Genomic DNA, 16600 nt, shown 5'->3' with positions numbered 1-16600 from the left:
ATAGTCCTGTAATAAATAGCCAGTTAGAAAACATACCAGTGATGCAGGTGGCTGAGCAGGAGCATGCATGTTTGAAGTCAGCCTTAGCAATTTAGCAAGTCCCTTAAGCAACTTAGAGAGACCCTGCTTCAAAATCAAAAATAAGAATGGCTGGAGATACAGTTTAGAGGTAAAGCACAATTGGGTTCCATTCCCAGTGCCCAAAAAGGAAAAGAAAGTATAATGGAAAATCTGAACACTGAATACAAATAAAAAAATATAAAATACATAGGAATAAATGTATGATGAAATGTATTAAGGTCTTCTATAAAGAAAATAATGAAACTTTATTGACTGACCTAAAAGGGGGATTTAAATAAACAAATGGGCATCTCAAATTTCTAAATGGAAAAATTCATTTAAACATCTTTAAAAAGATATTTATTTTCCCCATGTTAATTCATGTACCAAGTACAGTTTCAATCAAATATGAGAGAATTTGACTGCGATACAAAAACAATCTTGAAGGATACATCATAGAAAGAGGATAAAGTTGAACTGCTGCTTATTAGAAGAGACCATAAAATTAGAAAATTCTTGTGAGTACTGACACAAAAAGAAGAAAATAATTACATCTAATGCACAGAAAGTCCAGAAACGTTCATTCATTAGATCTATATATATGGTATGTGACATAGGGAGTATTTTAGTGATCAAAGGATGACAAAGAGCAAGGTTTGGGAAATAAAATTACATGTCTATTTCATGCAAAACCAAAAATCAATCTGAAAACACTGAAAAGAACTGATTATATATTAAAAAAACACCAAATCTAGGTGACAATACTACACAATCACACCACTCACTTATGATTTACTTATAAAATGCTTCTCTGGTAGAAGAACTCAGCTGGCCATTTGTCCTTGACACTACTCCTTAGGTAGGTGATGCCCTCTTCTTTGTGTAGTGCTATTGTGCTGTACCAGTTCTTTATTCCCAATCCTTGTTAGTACTCTGAGATTTTCCTGATATGCTTCCACTTAACAAAATGTAGTTGCATTAGATCAGTCAGGTTATAGATTTAACTATCTAGTAAAAATTAATTACCTCAAGGACTAATGAGTGATAATCCTGCCTGCATCAAACCCTAGTTTTACAACTTATTAGACAGCATCTTGGGCAAGTCATTCTTGCTCGAGAAGCAGTATATCTCAGCCTCCTTACCTGTGGAGTTATTTTAAATATTAAAGGAGTTAATTCTAAAGTATGTTAAATAGTGCCTAATATATAATAAGTGGTACATAAAAGTGAGCTATTATTACACACAGTCATACAAAGGTGCCCATAATATATTATTTTATAAATTAAAAGCAACTCATAGAACTACGTGTAATTTTATCCAATTTGTATAAAATTAACAAGTATAGAATAATATGCCTATATATTATTTCATATGTACATTAAAAATAAAAATATTTAAAAGGCTATACATAATTACTAACATGAATATCTCAAGAGGAGATTTTCATTGACTTTGTTTCAATTTTTATAATTTTTATGTATATTATTAAGAAATCAATAAAAATAGTTCAATTTAGAAATACTTTTTTTTAGAAATACATTTTTTATTGTAAACAAATGGGATACATGTTGTTTCTCTTAGAAATACATTTTTGAGAAAATAAAGAAAAAGAAAATAGAGGAAAACAACTCTTGGTTTTTATGACAGTAGTTATTAGGTTGGCATGGTGAGAAAAAGACTTCAGAATTTATTAAATTAAATGTAATATTAGTAGAAGTGTATTATAGTAAATCCAAAGTTATCATTTCCTCTTACTAAAAGGACATCAATTGTGTGATTTAAAGAACAATGTGGAAAAGGAAAAAGGGAACACATGAGTGCCTTTCAAAAATGCTAATACATATATGCTAGTAATATATAAACCCAAGGTTGTCACATGTAATACTGGTAACTCTGTGAATGGCATAAAAAGGTGGCTGAAACATAAACTACTAAACAACAATAAAACAACCATAACATATTTCCCCTTTGTTTTATTGGGGCAAGGATGCCATACCAAGCTGGAAGTACCTTTAATGCACAAATTGATATATATTCTCCTGGTTTTAAGAAGAATAATCTCTATAAAATATAAAATCCAAGACAAATTTCTGAATTTTATTTAATATTGTATTTCATTATATCTCTCTGAGAATGAATATGCACGTTAGCAAGTTACTTCAGCTAACAAATCAATCTCAACCCTAAAATAACCTATGAAGATTAAGAACAAATGGTATTCACACAGAACATAAAGACAATAGTACTTGTCTATTTGTTGACATGATAGCTTATAAAACAATCAATCTGTTTATTAACACTTAATGTATAGAATGTGCTTTTAGTCTATTTTCTACTTGTTTACATCCTAGTCTAAAAAAGAATAATGAGCTTGATTAATATTGTTTAATGTAATATATAAACTCTGCTTTCAGGACTTGAGAAACATACAGAGTAGCTTAAGCTGAATTTTTGGGAAATTGAAAATACTGTATCTTAGCTCCTTCCCCTATGTCATTTCTGTCCAACATGTCTCTCTCAAATGTCACCAGTTACATATAGGGTCTCAAATTTCTTGCCTATGCTGATGACAGTTCTGCATCTATTGTGATGTCATTCAGTACTTTATGATAATATTTCATTTGATATTTTTTACCTGGCTACAGTTTATAGGGCACTCTGTTTGTGGAGTAAAGCCTACACATTATCAAAATATGTAACTAAAGGATTACAGTATGAGTACCTCTGATTTTATTTCTATACTGCTGCCTTAAGAAGCAATGAGTAAATCTAAATTATGTCGTAAGACTTCTTTTCCAAGAAGCAATATATTCTGCAATCTCATTGACAAAATTGTTAAGAGACCCTCTTTGCAGTTTTTGGGTCAGTGGGGATACCACTGTTATGAACCTAGGATTTACAGAACGCTGGCAAAAATTCTGAGGTATGTCGACTTGGATGGGTTTGACATACTACTCACAGATTATATTGCATTTGTGGAAAAATCAGGATACCGTTTTGAACTAAATTTTAATCTTGAATTTACTGAAATATGTGTGAATACAATTCTGTACTGGGTTTTTGCCAGAAAAGGTAATCCTGATTTTGTGGAATTGCTTCTTAAGAAGACAAAAGACTATGTTCAAGACCGAAGTTGTAACCTGGCACTGATATGGAGGTAAAAATCTTATGTTTCTACCATTGAAAATTTTATCCTTAACAGATTATACTTCTTTTTTCTACAATTAATATGTATAGTGGCAGCTAACAAATCCTGACTCAACTGCTCATTGTTCACTCCTTTATTTCTTATGTAGTTGATAAACTTTTACCTATTTGAACATGGTTATGTACTAATAAATTACTAATTGTTCTGCTTTATGTAGCCTATGTGTTAGGTTTCAACGTAACACAATGTTAGAGAACATAGGCTTCTCTAACAAGACAAAGACATTATTTTGCGTGATACTGTGATCTTTTTGAGAATATTGAGATTATATATTTATAGTACATATATTAGTTGATTTTAAAAGTACAACTCAGAATTTACAAACATATTCACTTAGTAATATTTATTAAACATCATAGTTCCCTATTTGTATGTTAATCTTGACTGCAAATTTTCCATAATTGAGCACAAAGGAAATCAAGTTCCAACTGCAATCTGTTATAGGGTCAAATTTTTACATAGTCTGAACATGTCAATCTACCTAATGAGTACCTGAGAATCTCATAAAATAAAATCTCCATTGTGACCTCCTTGTAGAGTCTGTAACATAGTTTTTGAGGTTACCTAATTTGCATTACCTTCAATCTATTCTTTACTTAGGTATTAGACTGATTAGATGTGCATTTATTCATTTGTTCAACAAAGTATTGATCATTGTACTGTAAGTGCAGCATTGTGCTAGGAACAATGACAGGAGCAGGTGTACGAAGAGAAACAAAACAGAATCAGTTAAAGACTAATTCAGTTTAGGTTCTACCTGAAGCAGAGATTTTTTTTATTTTAATTTTGTTTTGGACTGTGTATCACTATGTTATTGGAAAACCTGTGGACTCTGTTCCTTAATGATTACCCAAGTACTTGGGTTGATAGCTGTGATTTGGAAATATCAATTTAAAAACCCCAAATAGCATTTTTTTTGTTGTTTTAAGTAACCAGTATATTTGTAACTATAGGAGACATCAGCAGCTTCTAAAGCTGAGTGTCACTAGCTAGACTAAGTAATGCCTATGTGTAACCTTAGCAGGTTCATGGGAAAGAAAAATGAAGTAAAACAGAAGAGAATAAAGAATTAAATATAGAGGAGGGATAGAAGAAAATTGGAAGAAAAAAATGAAAGAAAAAATCAGGCGCACACCTGTAATCCCAGTGGCTCAGGAGGCTGAGGTAGGAGGATCTCAAGTTCAAAGACAGCTTCAGCAAAAGTGAAGTGCTAAGCAACTCAGTGATACACTGTCTCTAAATAAAATACAAATAGGACTGGGGATGTGGCTCAGTGCCTGAGTGCCCCTGAATTCAATACCCGGTGCTCCACCCCTTCCCCCCAAAAAAAGAAAGAAAAAGAAACACACAGTGGAACATGATAGAAGGTCATGAACAAAATTTGTCCTCCCTTCGTGGTGCTGAGGATCAAATTCAGGGCCTTGTGTATGCTAGGAAAGTACTCTACAACTGAGCTATGTACATTTCAGTCTTTTAGAGACCGTTTTGAAATTAATAAATTTTGACTTAGATGCATCCACAAGATAAAAACTCATTACAGGTCAATTCTATTTACCACAACATCACTTGGATCTTCTGGAATCTTAGAATTTTAGATCTGGATGAAGAACGAGAATTTATTGGCAAACCCTAACTGTAGGCAGCAGCCTCTTGCACAGCATCCCTGGCCAATGCTCACTTGTCTCTACACAATTCTAGTAATAGAGGGTTACCTATTTCCAGAGATAAATCAGCCCTTTGCCTTGGATTCTTTCATCTCCCCGCTATACATTTTCCTCCAAGTTTTATCCAGGCCCATAATTTTAAATATTATGTATATGCCAAAATCTCCAAAATCTTTACCTTCATTTCTAACTTTGAGCTCCAGACTCCCTACTTGTCTACTTGACATTGCCACTTGGCATATCGAACTTAATAGAAACAAAACAGAATATTGATTTAACTTATCCTTCTCCTTACCAATCTGTTCCTTTCTCTGAGTTCCCTACCTGAGTCACAGCTGCTGTTGCTCTACCTTGTTGCTCAAGGCAGAAATCTGGCAACACATTGGCAAATCCTTTGTCTATATCTCTAAAACACAGTCAATAGTTTCATTTATTTTCATCTCCTCCATTTTTAACCTAGGTGAAGCTACCATCATCTCTTGCCTAGATAATGGCAACAGACTCTTAGCCTTCCAGCTTCCACTCTTCCCTGCTCACCCCTATAATTTATTCTTGACTTGGACATCTTAGTGACCTTTTTAAAAAGTAAAGTAACTCATTATTACCCGTATTTAAAATCCTCCAAAGTTTTCCCACTACAAATGGTATCGAACAATATCCCTTTTTATAAAATCTTACATGAATGGCCCTCAATATTTCCTCCAAATCCAGTCTCATGTTACTCTCTATAATTGATCACTATCATTCAACCCCACAGACCCTTCTTGAACATCTTAAATTCATTCCTGCCTTAAGGCCTTATAATAACTATTCCCTTCACCTGAAAAATCTCTTCACTGAGATCTTCCTATGACTAGCCTCCTTCTTAACAGTTGGAACTCAGTATAAATAACATTTCCTGAAGAGAACTTCCCTAGTCACCCAATCTAAAGAAACTCATTATCACTCATTATCAGAGCATTTTATTTTCATTCTCTGCATAGCACTAATCATTGTCTGTGTATTTGCTGCTCATGTTTCTTACGATTATTTGTTTGTTGTCACTCTACCCTCACTAAAAGTAAGCTCCACAAGAGCAGGAACCTTGACTACTTCATCACTGAATCCTCAGTGCCTACAACTATGCCAGATACGTAGCAAGTGCTCAGCCAAGATTTTGTTGTGTGAAATTTTGTTGTATGTATGTTATTTTTTAAAATTGTATGTCGTGTTATATATATATACACCCCATTGTCTTTATCCGTTCATCTGTTGAAGCGCACCTAGGTTGGTTCCATTGTTTATCTATTGTGAATTGAGCTGCTATAAACATTGACATGGCTATGTCCCTGTAGTATGCTGATTTTAAGTCCTTTGGGCATAAACCTAGGAGTGGGATAGTTGGGTCAAATGGTAATTCCATTCCAAGTTTTCTGAGGACTCTCCATATTGCTTTCCAAAGTGGTTTTTTCACTTTGCAGTCCCACCAGCAATGTATGAGTGTACATTTTTCTCCACATCCTCTCCAACATTTATTGTTGCCTGTATTCTTGATGATTGCCTTTCTGATTGAAGAGACATGAAATTTTAGAGTAGTTTTGATTTGCATTTCTCTAATTACTAGAGATGTTGAACATTTTTTCATATATTTGATTGTATTTCTTATTGTTGTTCAGTTCCTTCGACCATTTATTGATCTGGTTATTTGGAGGTTTTTTGGTGTTTTTTGAGTCCTTTAGGGACTAGATCCTAGAGATTAATGCTTTATCTGAGATGCATGTGGTAAAGATTTTCTCCTAATACGTAGGCTCTCTCTTCACATTATTGATTGTTTATTTTTTTGGGAAGAAGTTTTTACTTTGAATCTATCCCATTTATTGATTCTTGATTTTATGTCTTACACTTTGGGAGTCTTGTTAAGGAAGTCAGATCTGAAAACAACATGGTAAATAAAGACTTGGGCCTAAAAAAGTGAATTTTTTACAGATTTATTTGATTCTTCTTCCTTACAGGGTGCTGAAATCTGCCTTCTTTTCTCTAATATGCCCCTGTAGCTTTAACAGTCTACTTACTCTCTTTTCTACATGAAAACTTCTCAAATATTTGAACACAGCTATTATATCCTCAAAATGATTGCCTTAACTCTCCTACTACCTGTTGTTTATTTTTACAACAGAATAATCCTTTAGTTACTCTCATGTATACACTCCAATTTCATAATATCCCTATAATATTAATGAAGAGTTTTCAAAGTCCCTGGGATAGAGGAGATAGAATTAATATAAAAAAGGAATTTGTTCACTTTTACAACAAACTAGCAACAAACATTCTAATGCCACAGTGCAACAGATTATAAGCAGTGAAAGGGAAGTGATTTCATTCATTTTAAGTAACAATAATCAACAACATGTATCCCATTTGTTTACAATAAAAAAAATAAAGTAACAATAATCACTTATTAAGCATTTTCTAAGTGTTGGGTTGTATGCAACTTGTTGGAGATACAAAGACAAAGTAATCATATTTTCTGATTTTGGAGAGCTCACATAATAGGCATAAATGGAAAAACTTATAATTATACTCTAAGGGCCAAAATAGAAGAGATAGAGCAGAGAAGGAAACTGTTGACACTACTGGGAAAGAGTGTATATCTGAGAAAGTCTCTAGAAGAAGGGATGCATTTAATTGATTTTTAAAAGATGAGATTTTTCTCTTTCTTTCCCTTGAAGAAATGTAATGTAGACTGAGGGAGGACAACTAAGACTAAGGGAAACACCAAATATGTTGTATCCAGCAACTTCAGGCAGTTCAATAATAGCTATAAAGTAAAATGGGAATCCACAGTGGCAAAAGACAAAGCCTGGCATGAAACCTTGAAGGGCTTTGTAGGGCCATATAGAGGGATTTAAAACTGATATCATGGAGACGCCCAGCCAGTGAAGATGAAAATTATAGAATGAAAAGAGGGTAGAAATAATTCTGATCTGCCACCTTGCTCCCCAACCCTTATCACACTTCCATACCACAACTGTCCAGTTGTTATAATGAGAAATCAAAATAGCAGCAGTCAGAGAAAAAGAGATATTTTAAAATACAATAGTAAGTGATTAGAAGCGATGAATCAAAGAGGGAAAAGTTGGTCTTACATTTCTGAAGTTGAGAGTTGTTGATGGTTGCAGTAGTTTCCTATTGCTGTTTAAAAAGAAACACACACACACACACACACACACACACACACACACACACACACACCCAAAACGGCCACAAGCTTAGTGGTTGAAAACAACACAAATGTGTAGTTGGAGGCGGGGGAGGAGTCTAAAATGAATCCTATGGAAACTAAAATAAAAATTTCAGCACATCTGGCTACTTCTGGAGGCTCTACAGTAGGTGGGTTTTCTTACCTTTGCCATCTTCAAAAGCCCACCTACATTCCTTGGCTCACAGCTTCTTCCTCCATCTTCAAAGTCAGTTTGGTAGGGCATCATATCTCCTTCACTGACTCTGCTACCATGATTTTCTGAAACTTCCTGTAAAGATCCTTGTAATTACATTGGGCCTACCTGAATAATTTCCATCTCAAGATCCTTTTCCTAATCACATATGCAAAGTCCCTTTTGTCATTATTTAACTTGCCACAATGGTCATGCCACAAGTCTATAAAAATGTTACAAGAGATCTGAAAACTCAGTTTTAGATGTAGGAGTTTGCATTGCCTAAGGGATATCTAGGTAGAGATGTGCAGTACATGGATAACCTATAGTGTCATCCCTTGATGTCTTTCTCTTACATCCCCCATCTATTCTGTTAGGAAATTTGTTAGTTCTGTTTTCAACTTATGGAATAGAGCCACCTCCACTGCTATCACCCTGTTCCAAGCTGAGTTGTTTTCTTCCTCTGTCCTACAACAAATTCTCAACAAAGTGCAGGTCATGCTACCTTTCTAACCAAACTCTCCAATGGTTTATCCATTCCAGTTAAAGTAAAAGATGAAGCTCTTACAATGATCTTTAAGGCTCATCATAATATGGTATCCCATTTCCTCTATCCTCATTTCCTATTCTTCTTCACCTTTTTCACCCTTTCAGCCACACTGGCTCCATTATTATTCTTTCATCACTCCAGGCACACTCTTCTGCCTTAGGGCCTTTAAATATCTAAAGGGCAACTTCTTTATCCCTTTCAAAGTCGTTGTCCAGATGTCATCTTTCCATAAGTCCATCTCCTATCATACAATGTAAAAACAGAAATGCCCTCAATGCACTTCCCAGCATATCCATACTTCTTATCCTGTGCTACTTTTTCTATTTTCCACGGAATTTAGCACCTCCTAACATATAAAATTTATTTGTTATGTTCATCCTGTATTGCTAGTCATGTATCACAAGATACAAGCAAGAGAGCAAGGGTTTTTATTTTATTCACGTACATATCCAAAGCACCTAAATCAGTGCCTAGTACATAGTGTGCATTCAATATTTGTTGAAATACATGAATAGACAATAGTTGAAGTCATGGTCATGCATGAAATTTCCTGAGTCAAATGAAAATTGCTCAAAAGGCCGTATATTATTTAGATGATGAGGCAGAAGAAGAGGAGACTGTGCAGGGGAGTTGAGAAGGAATAGCCAAAGAGATAGATGGGAAAGTCTGAGACACTGGTCTGAATAAAAGGAAAACAAGGCTTCAAGAAATCCTGTGTTAGGGGCTTGGGCTGTGCCTCAATGGTAGAGTGTTTGCCTGGCTCATGTGAGACACTGGGTTTGATCCTCAGCACTACATAAAAATAAATAAATAAGATAAATGTATTGTTTCCATCTACAACTAAAAAAAAAAACTAAAAAAAAAAAAAACTGTGTCAAGTACCACAGAGATAAAATTATTATGGAGAAGCATCTATTAAGTTTGTCAGCTAGAAACCAAAAGAGAATGGGTAGAAAAAAATTAGAAATAATTATGGTTACAAAACTGAATCATCCTTTCCATGTCTATATGGAAATATTATGCTCTATTTCATAAGCATATATGACAAGTTTTCAGATACAGAGGGTTCAGTTCATTAACCTTACATTTTAAAATTGAATCTTGCTTTGCTTGCCTTACTCCATCCATATAAGTACTGTTATAATTAACTGTCACGACAGATTAAGCAAATTTTGGTTTATAGTATCATACTCTTCAAATGTGATGATTAATCATATATCATTTGGATACTGATTACACTTTTAAATATCATTCTAAACCTATTTGAGTTTTAGTCATGTTTTCAACGTTTTTCAAAAATTCATTTAATATTTCTAAAGGTAATGTCAATTTTAATATCTTTAAATCAACTAGTATATCAAATCTTAACAATGACCACTTAGGATGTATTTTGTTCCTCAAGTCTCCTGAATTCCAATACTATAAAACTAAGCCAACTTAACTTTCTGAAGAAATAGCAAAATGAATGAAATACATTGGCTTTGGTAAGTTTTAATGATTATATATCACCAAAAATCTTGTGAAGTTTGAGGGCAAATTCCAATTAATTATTTGAGTGCCTGTTATATGCCCAGTATTGTTTTAGGCACTTTGAGATACAGTATTGAACTAAAGCAAAAAATTACTACCTTTTTGGAACTTCAAGTTTTATAGATAATTTATCTCAGTCATTTATTTTGAAGATGATAAAAATGAAAGTTCAAGATATTTAAGTAACTTTTTCAAAATGATAAGAAATTAAGAGAGTTATGCTCAAAGTGCAAAGAATAAGAGAAAGTTCAGGGTAAATGACGACATCATGAAAGAATTTACTGTACAGGGTCTTCTAAAATTAGCTAGACTTTGAATTGAAAAGAGGCGCACATATACAAAGCAAAGAAATGTGAAAGCTCTAAATACAATGGTGGTCTGGAAAACAGAATGCCAATGATAGGTAACACAAAAGAAGTAGTTTAAGAGTTCAATTTAGTTACATATTAAAAGTATTTGTGAAAAAGATGAGGTGTCCAGGACAATATTCATCTGGAGATATTTCAGTAGGGAAAGAGGATACACACACACACACACATATGCAGTGCTAGTAGCAAAGTTAAGATTCACCTTTTGACTTCTAAACTGCTGCTTTGCACTGCAACATACTATTTTTGTCAATTACAAAATTCTGACATTTCAGAGCTCAGTGAAGCTTTGGATAATAGCTAGTTGGTGTCTAACAATAACTTTTGGAGTCTCTAACCAGGGAACTAATAGTGGGGAGGGCTCTAGCACCTTCAAATCCACTTCACCAAGAGATGCTTCTTTGTCTGAGTTTTGTAGAATTCTTCACATGAAAACAATTTGAAAACAATACATCTAACACAAAACATTTAGTTAGTCTTGGTATAACAATGCCCAAAGCCAGTTTATGCTTGTGCCTAAAACATTCTCATCTTTTTATTAGAAAACACCTACTAATCTTTCAGGTCTAAGTTCCCAGATAAACTACAGGAAGTGACTGTTCCAGGTAGAGTCAAGTACCACTCCTCAGTGCTTCTACAGTACCTCAAGCATACATCTATTGTAGCAATTACCACCTTATACTTGTCTGTTTTCTTTACTAAACCAAAATAATCAATGACTGCATCTTTCATCTTTATATAGCTACTACTCAGTATACTCTGCACAAGCAAATGTTAAATAAAAGAATGAGCGCAAATCAGTACATAAATACATGAGGAAATTGAGACAAAGATAACGACTTCCCCAAGATCACAGTCAGGAGAAACTCCTCTGTATACGGTTATATCATGCTGCCTCCCATCTTAATTATACACAATCTTAAAGCTTGCTTTCCTTGCTCTGCCTAGTTGTCTAAAACCAGTATTTATATTTGGTATACTATTTTGCAGTGTATTTTAGTATCTTATCAGGTCATCTGAGAGAATTCCAAAGGCAAGGATTATTAACCAAATTTCTCTTTCCTTGGTCCTAAAAGCCATGTTACTTGGCCAAATTAAGCCTGTTAGTATAAATTTCTCTGTGGTCAAAAACACCACCACATTGTTGACTCTATATTTTTATCAAGCAACTCACTAGTAAGTACCAAAGTCTATTAAAAGAAACAATTACAAACACAAAATAACATTAGGAAAAAAGTTTCATTTCTTTCAGAAGAGAGGAAAATTTTTCAATTGTAACCATCACGTCACACTCCAAGAAAAAGATTTTAGAGGCGACTCAAAACTTTACTTTTGAAGAAGAAAAACAAAATTCTGCCCTTGAGGAAACTGATACAGCTCTCATCCTAATTTACATTTCTTAAGCCCTTTCTTATTTTATTAAAATGAAAAAACAGAATTAAGGAAACTACACTTATTCCTTTTCCACCTAATCTCTAATCTCAATTCACACTCATATCTGACACATGATCAAGAACAAAATCAAACAAAAGGATAGCTAATGGTTCTAAAATTCTATTAACAAAAGTAAAATCGTGAAAAAAAATTCTTCCCCTTTTCCATTTTATATTTTTTCCAGAGTTTCATGAATTTTATAATGGGCTCCTAATCAGTATGGATTTCTCAAATGAGAAACACAGAATGTCTATGGCTATAAGTAAACACTTGCCACACACTAACTCATTTTTGCTTACCTTTTTTTTTTTTCAACTGTAAAGCGTGTTTTAGATGTTTTGTAGGAGTTTTCTTTTAACCTTCAGTTTGGTCTAGACTTACGCAATGGAAAACTTCATAAGGCATACTATCTGTAAATGTAAATTACATTTTAATAATAAAGGTAGACTTTAAAAGTTAAGATAATATTTAAGATAATGCTCTTATTTTTCTATTACTGTTCAAAGGGTTAATCACATTTCTTAATTTTGTATTCAATGAGGTTTTTTGTTTGTTTGGCTCACAGAACTTTCACACCAGTATACTGTCCAAGCCCACTAAGTGGCATCACACCTCTACTCTATGTAGCTCAGACAAGACAGTCTAACATCTTAAAAATACTCCTGCAATATGGAATCCTAGAAAGAGAAAAAAACCCTCTCAACATTGTCTTAACAATATTGCTGTACCCTTCAAGAGTGAGAATAATGGTTGATCATGAATTGATTGACATTGAGGAAGATGCCAAAACATGTTTAGTGCTATGTTCCAGAGTGCTTTCCACCATTTCAATCAGGGAAATAGAGGTAAGCAAAACATTGTTCTCTGGGTTTGGGTTCAACTGCTGATGAATTTTAAGATAAAACTGTGGTGGTAAAATTAAAATTAATTAAATTAATTTTAACCTACAGGTTACATCCTGTGAGAAATTAATCATATGCTTATTAATTAAAAATAGGAGGCAAAAATCCAAATTACCTGAAAAATTAGTCCTTTACTTCATAATTTTGATTTCATCAATATGAAAGAATTTTAAAAGTTAAATTTACAGTTTTAGTATTACTAAATAGTTGTATATTTAAATATCATTAACATAAGCAGCTGTGTTTATTAAGATTTCTTTGTCTCTTAAAAGCAAAATAGAGCAGGGTATGGAGGCACATGCCTATAATCCCAGAGGCTCAGAAGACTGATGCAAGAGGATCGCAAGTTCAAATTCAGTCTCAGCAATTTAGTGAGGCCCTACACAACTTAGTAAGATTCCATCTCAAAATAAAAAATAAAAGTTTTGGGGTGTAGCTTAGTTGTTAAGCACCCCTAGGTTCAATTCCTGGTACAAAAGAAAAGCAAAGTAGATTAAAAATATTGCAGACCTCCTTTCCAATAAGATATTTAAAAATGAAAGTTGCATTTCTCTTTACAAATAAAATCATAGGCCAAGAAATAGATTTTTCCATTCAAAATTCTGAACACTTCTAGGCATTATAAAACATAATGTTTTAAAATATTGTTCTAATAAATAAACTTCTCATAAATGTGAAGATATTCTTCTAAGTTTTTTGAAATAAAGTTTCAGAGAAAAAAAAGTGACCATCTATACAGAAAATTTTCGCCCTTCAAAATGAACAGCAAGTTTCAGCATCAAATTGTATCATGCCCACTAGTAGAAAGAAATGCTTGCTTAAAGTTATTCCTATAAACTTATACCAAATTACTACAGAATGAACAGTTCCCCTAATCTTTAAAAGTATAACTCCAGAAATAAACTGATAGAGATAAAACTCTGCTATTTTTTTTAATGACTCAGCAATAAATAGGAATGCCTTGGCCAAGTATAAGGAAAACAAGTTGGTCCAATTATTTTGGCAGTCCACTTTTAAACAACAACAACAAAAAAAATCTATTTTTTCACATTTTTAGCAACTTGCTTGTCCTTTTCCAGTGTTAATTCTGCACAATTATACCAGAACATAACAATTTTCAACCAATTCCATGAATGCTATTCCTGAGACATAACTACAGGAAGAAAGTACTAGGATAGAGTAAGTTGACCAAAATTACCCACATGAGTGGCAAAGAATTTATAGTTGGGTTCTAATCAATCACAGTTTAATAAGTTAAGGTAGCACTATGTAAGAAGGTAAAGGATCACATTAAAATTGTTGAAGAACACTTCCCAGTAGGGTCCCCATCATAGTGCATATAATTTATTGTCTAAGTATATGTTTAAATATCTCTAGCCCTACACCATGGATCTTAGCACAGAATCTGTGTCTAAATTTATGTTCCTTAGCAATTATTCCAAATACCTACCACAATGCTGAAGATATATTAGATATTTTTAAAGTAACTGATGATTGAATAAATAATGAATGTGTATGTATCTAATATAGTTAAATAATTGAAAGTGTCATGAAGCCTGAAGAGTACAGGTTTTACTAGGAAATACATTTGTAATACAGGAATATCCTTCTAAGTCAATCAATTAAACTTTGACCACTAGAACTATATCTTTAAAGAGATACTTTCAAAAAACTTTTAAATATTTTTTTTTGTTTGGACAAGCCTCTATTAGGCCTTCTGTGTATTAACTTTTACTCTATGGTGACTGGAACCACTGGGGAACTTCTAGGATTTATATTGTCTATGTTCAGCTCCAGACCCACAGAATCAAAATCTCTAAAATAGGACCTAAGCAATGAAAATCTTTACACCCACCAGTGTATGGCCACACTGACCATAAACTAATAAAATATAAGTATGATCATCCAAAATTAAAAACTTACATAGCCATAGTGGTAAACTACTTTGGTTTGTATCCTTATACATATATTTATTCAAACTTTATCATTGTTAGAATAAAATGGGAATAAAATACCTGCCTTGGGTGAAAATACTTTTGAAAAGGCTACAAGAGTTACATAAATTTAAGATCTATTTTTTGAATTTGAGTAAAAAAATAAAAGTAATAATTTGGACTAATCCAATGATTAATATGACAAAAATTAACCTTTTCCCTTTTTTTCAGACACAACTGAGTTTAGGAAGACATCCAGTTATTTCAAATTGGTTGGAATACATTCCTTCAACAAGATACAAAGATCCATGTGAACTATTACATCTTTGCAGAATAACCATCAGGACTCAACTATTAACCAACAATATGCTCCCAAATGGAATATTTTCACTCCTAATTCCTGTTCGTCTACAGAACTACCTGAATTTAGAAAGCTAATATGCATCTTTATCTTAAGTCCTTTAAAAGATGCTCACCATTGTGTCGCTTAGAAGTTAATAAACTATTAACTTCATGAAAGTTTTTATTTTTGTTTGAGGTTCATTTTATATGACGACTCTATTTTCCTTTGCAGTTATCCCATCTCCAAATAAGATCACATGTTGAGGTTCTGAGGGTTGGAACATCAATATATATGTTGAGGGAGACAAAATTCAACAGATAACAACTTCTCACTAAAAAACCAAATCTGTCACTAAATCTATTCTACATTTTTCAAGTTAATGTCTTCTATTCCTCACCAGTCATTCTACCCTCTCCTGTCTCTTCACCTCACACACCACATTCATACTACCACCCAGGTGATCTTATTAAATGAAAACCTAATCATGTCATACACCCCCCACTATCACCACCATCACCCCTTCCCCACTATCCAACAACAAAAACACCTTAAAACTCTACAGAGGTCTATAGGAGAAATTGATAGGAAGCACACGGCTTCATCCTTTGTTACTCTCTTGGGCACTCTATCCTCCAGTGAAGTCAAACTACTTATGTTTTCATGTCCTTGCTGATCCTGTTATCTAAAATGTCTGTTCCTTCCTGAACATTAGACATATTTTATTCTTTAAATTCCCTTGAGCCCACAGAGATAATACTCTTTGTGATGGTAGTTTATAGACTATAATACATTATTGTACTTATCACATATATCCAAATGTATGTGTTTTTTCTCTTTACTACTTCTGAAGTTCTCAAAGTCAGCCGTCCTATCTTTTGTATTCCCAATATATAATATGTTGACTGGTCTTTAGTAAATGTTTATTGAATTAGATTTACTTTGTGGCTTTCTAAGAGTAAGACTATTCTGAAAACTATTGCTTGAAGAGACAGATTTAGAAATGTGCTGTCAGAGAGAGTAGGCTAAAAGAAGCTAAAACATAATTCAAGAAAAAGAGAAGTAAAACATCAGTGCTAGATAAAGGCTTATCAGAATAACTTCAAATTTCTAACAAATTGTTGCTAAATACATACCTATAAGAATGGCTGAATTTTTAGAAAGAGCACTAACAATACCAAATACTAGGGTACACG

At 33.3% G+C, this 16600-nt stretch overlaps 1 protein-coding gene across 1 annotated transcript; it reads left to right on the top strand.

Annotated features, from left to right (window-relative positions):
* Nucleotides 1-2820: 2820 nt before the first annotated feature.
* Nucleotides 2821-15502, top strand: ASB17 (ankyrin repeat and SOCS box containing 17; the record flags this gene model as incomplete). Its single annotated transcript, XM_079100653.1, has 3 exons — nt 2821-3218; nt 12794-13073; nt 15296-15502. The coding sequence occupies 3 exons, from the start codon at nt 2821-2823 to the stop codon at nt 15500-15502; spliced, it is 885 nt and encodes a 294-aa protein (XP_078956779.1).
* Nucleotides 15503-16600: the final 1098 nt, after the last annotated feature.

The sequence above is a fragment of the Sciurus vulgaris genome (assembly GCF_902686455.1).
Source record: "Sciurus vulgaris genome assembly, chromosome: 1".
In the NCBI taxonomy this organism is placed as follows: domain Eukaryota; kingdom Metazoa; phylum Chordata; class Mammalia; order Rodentia; family Sciuridae; genus Sciurus; species Sciurus vulgaris.
Note: the sequence above shows the minus strand (reverse complement) of the source record. Positions and strands in the feature narration are given on the sequence as shown.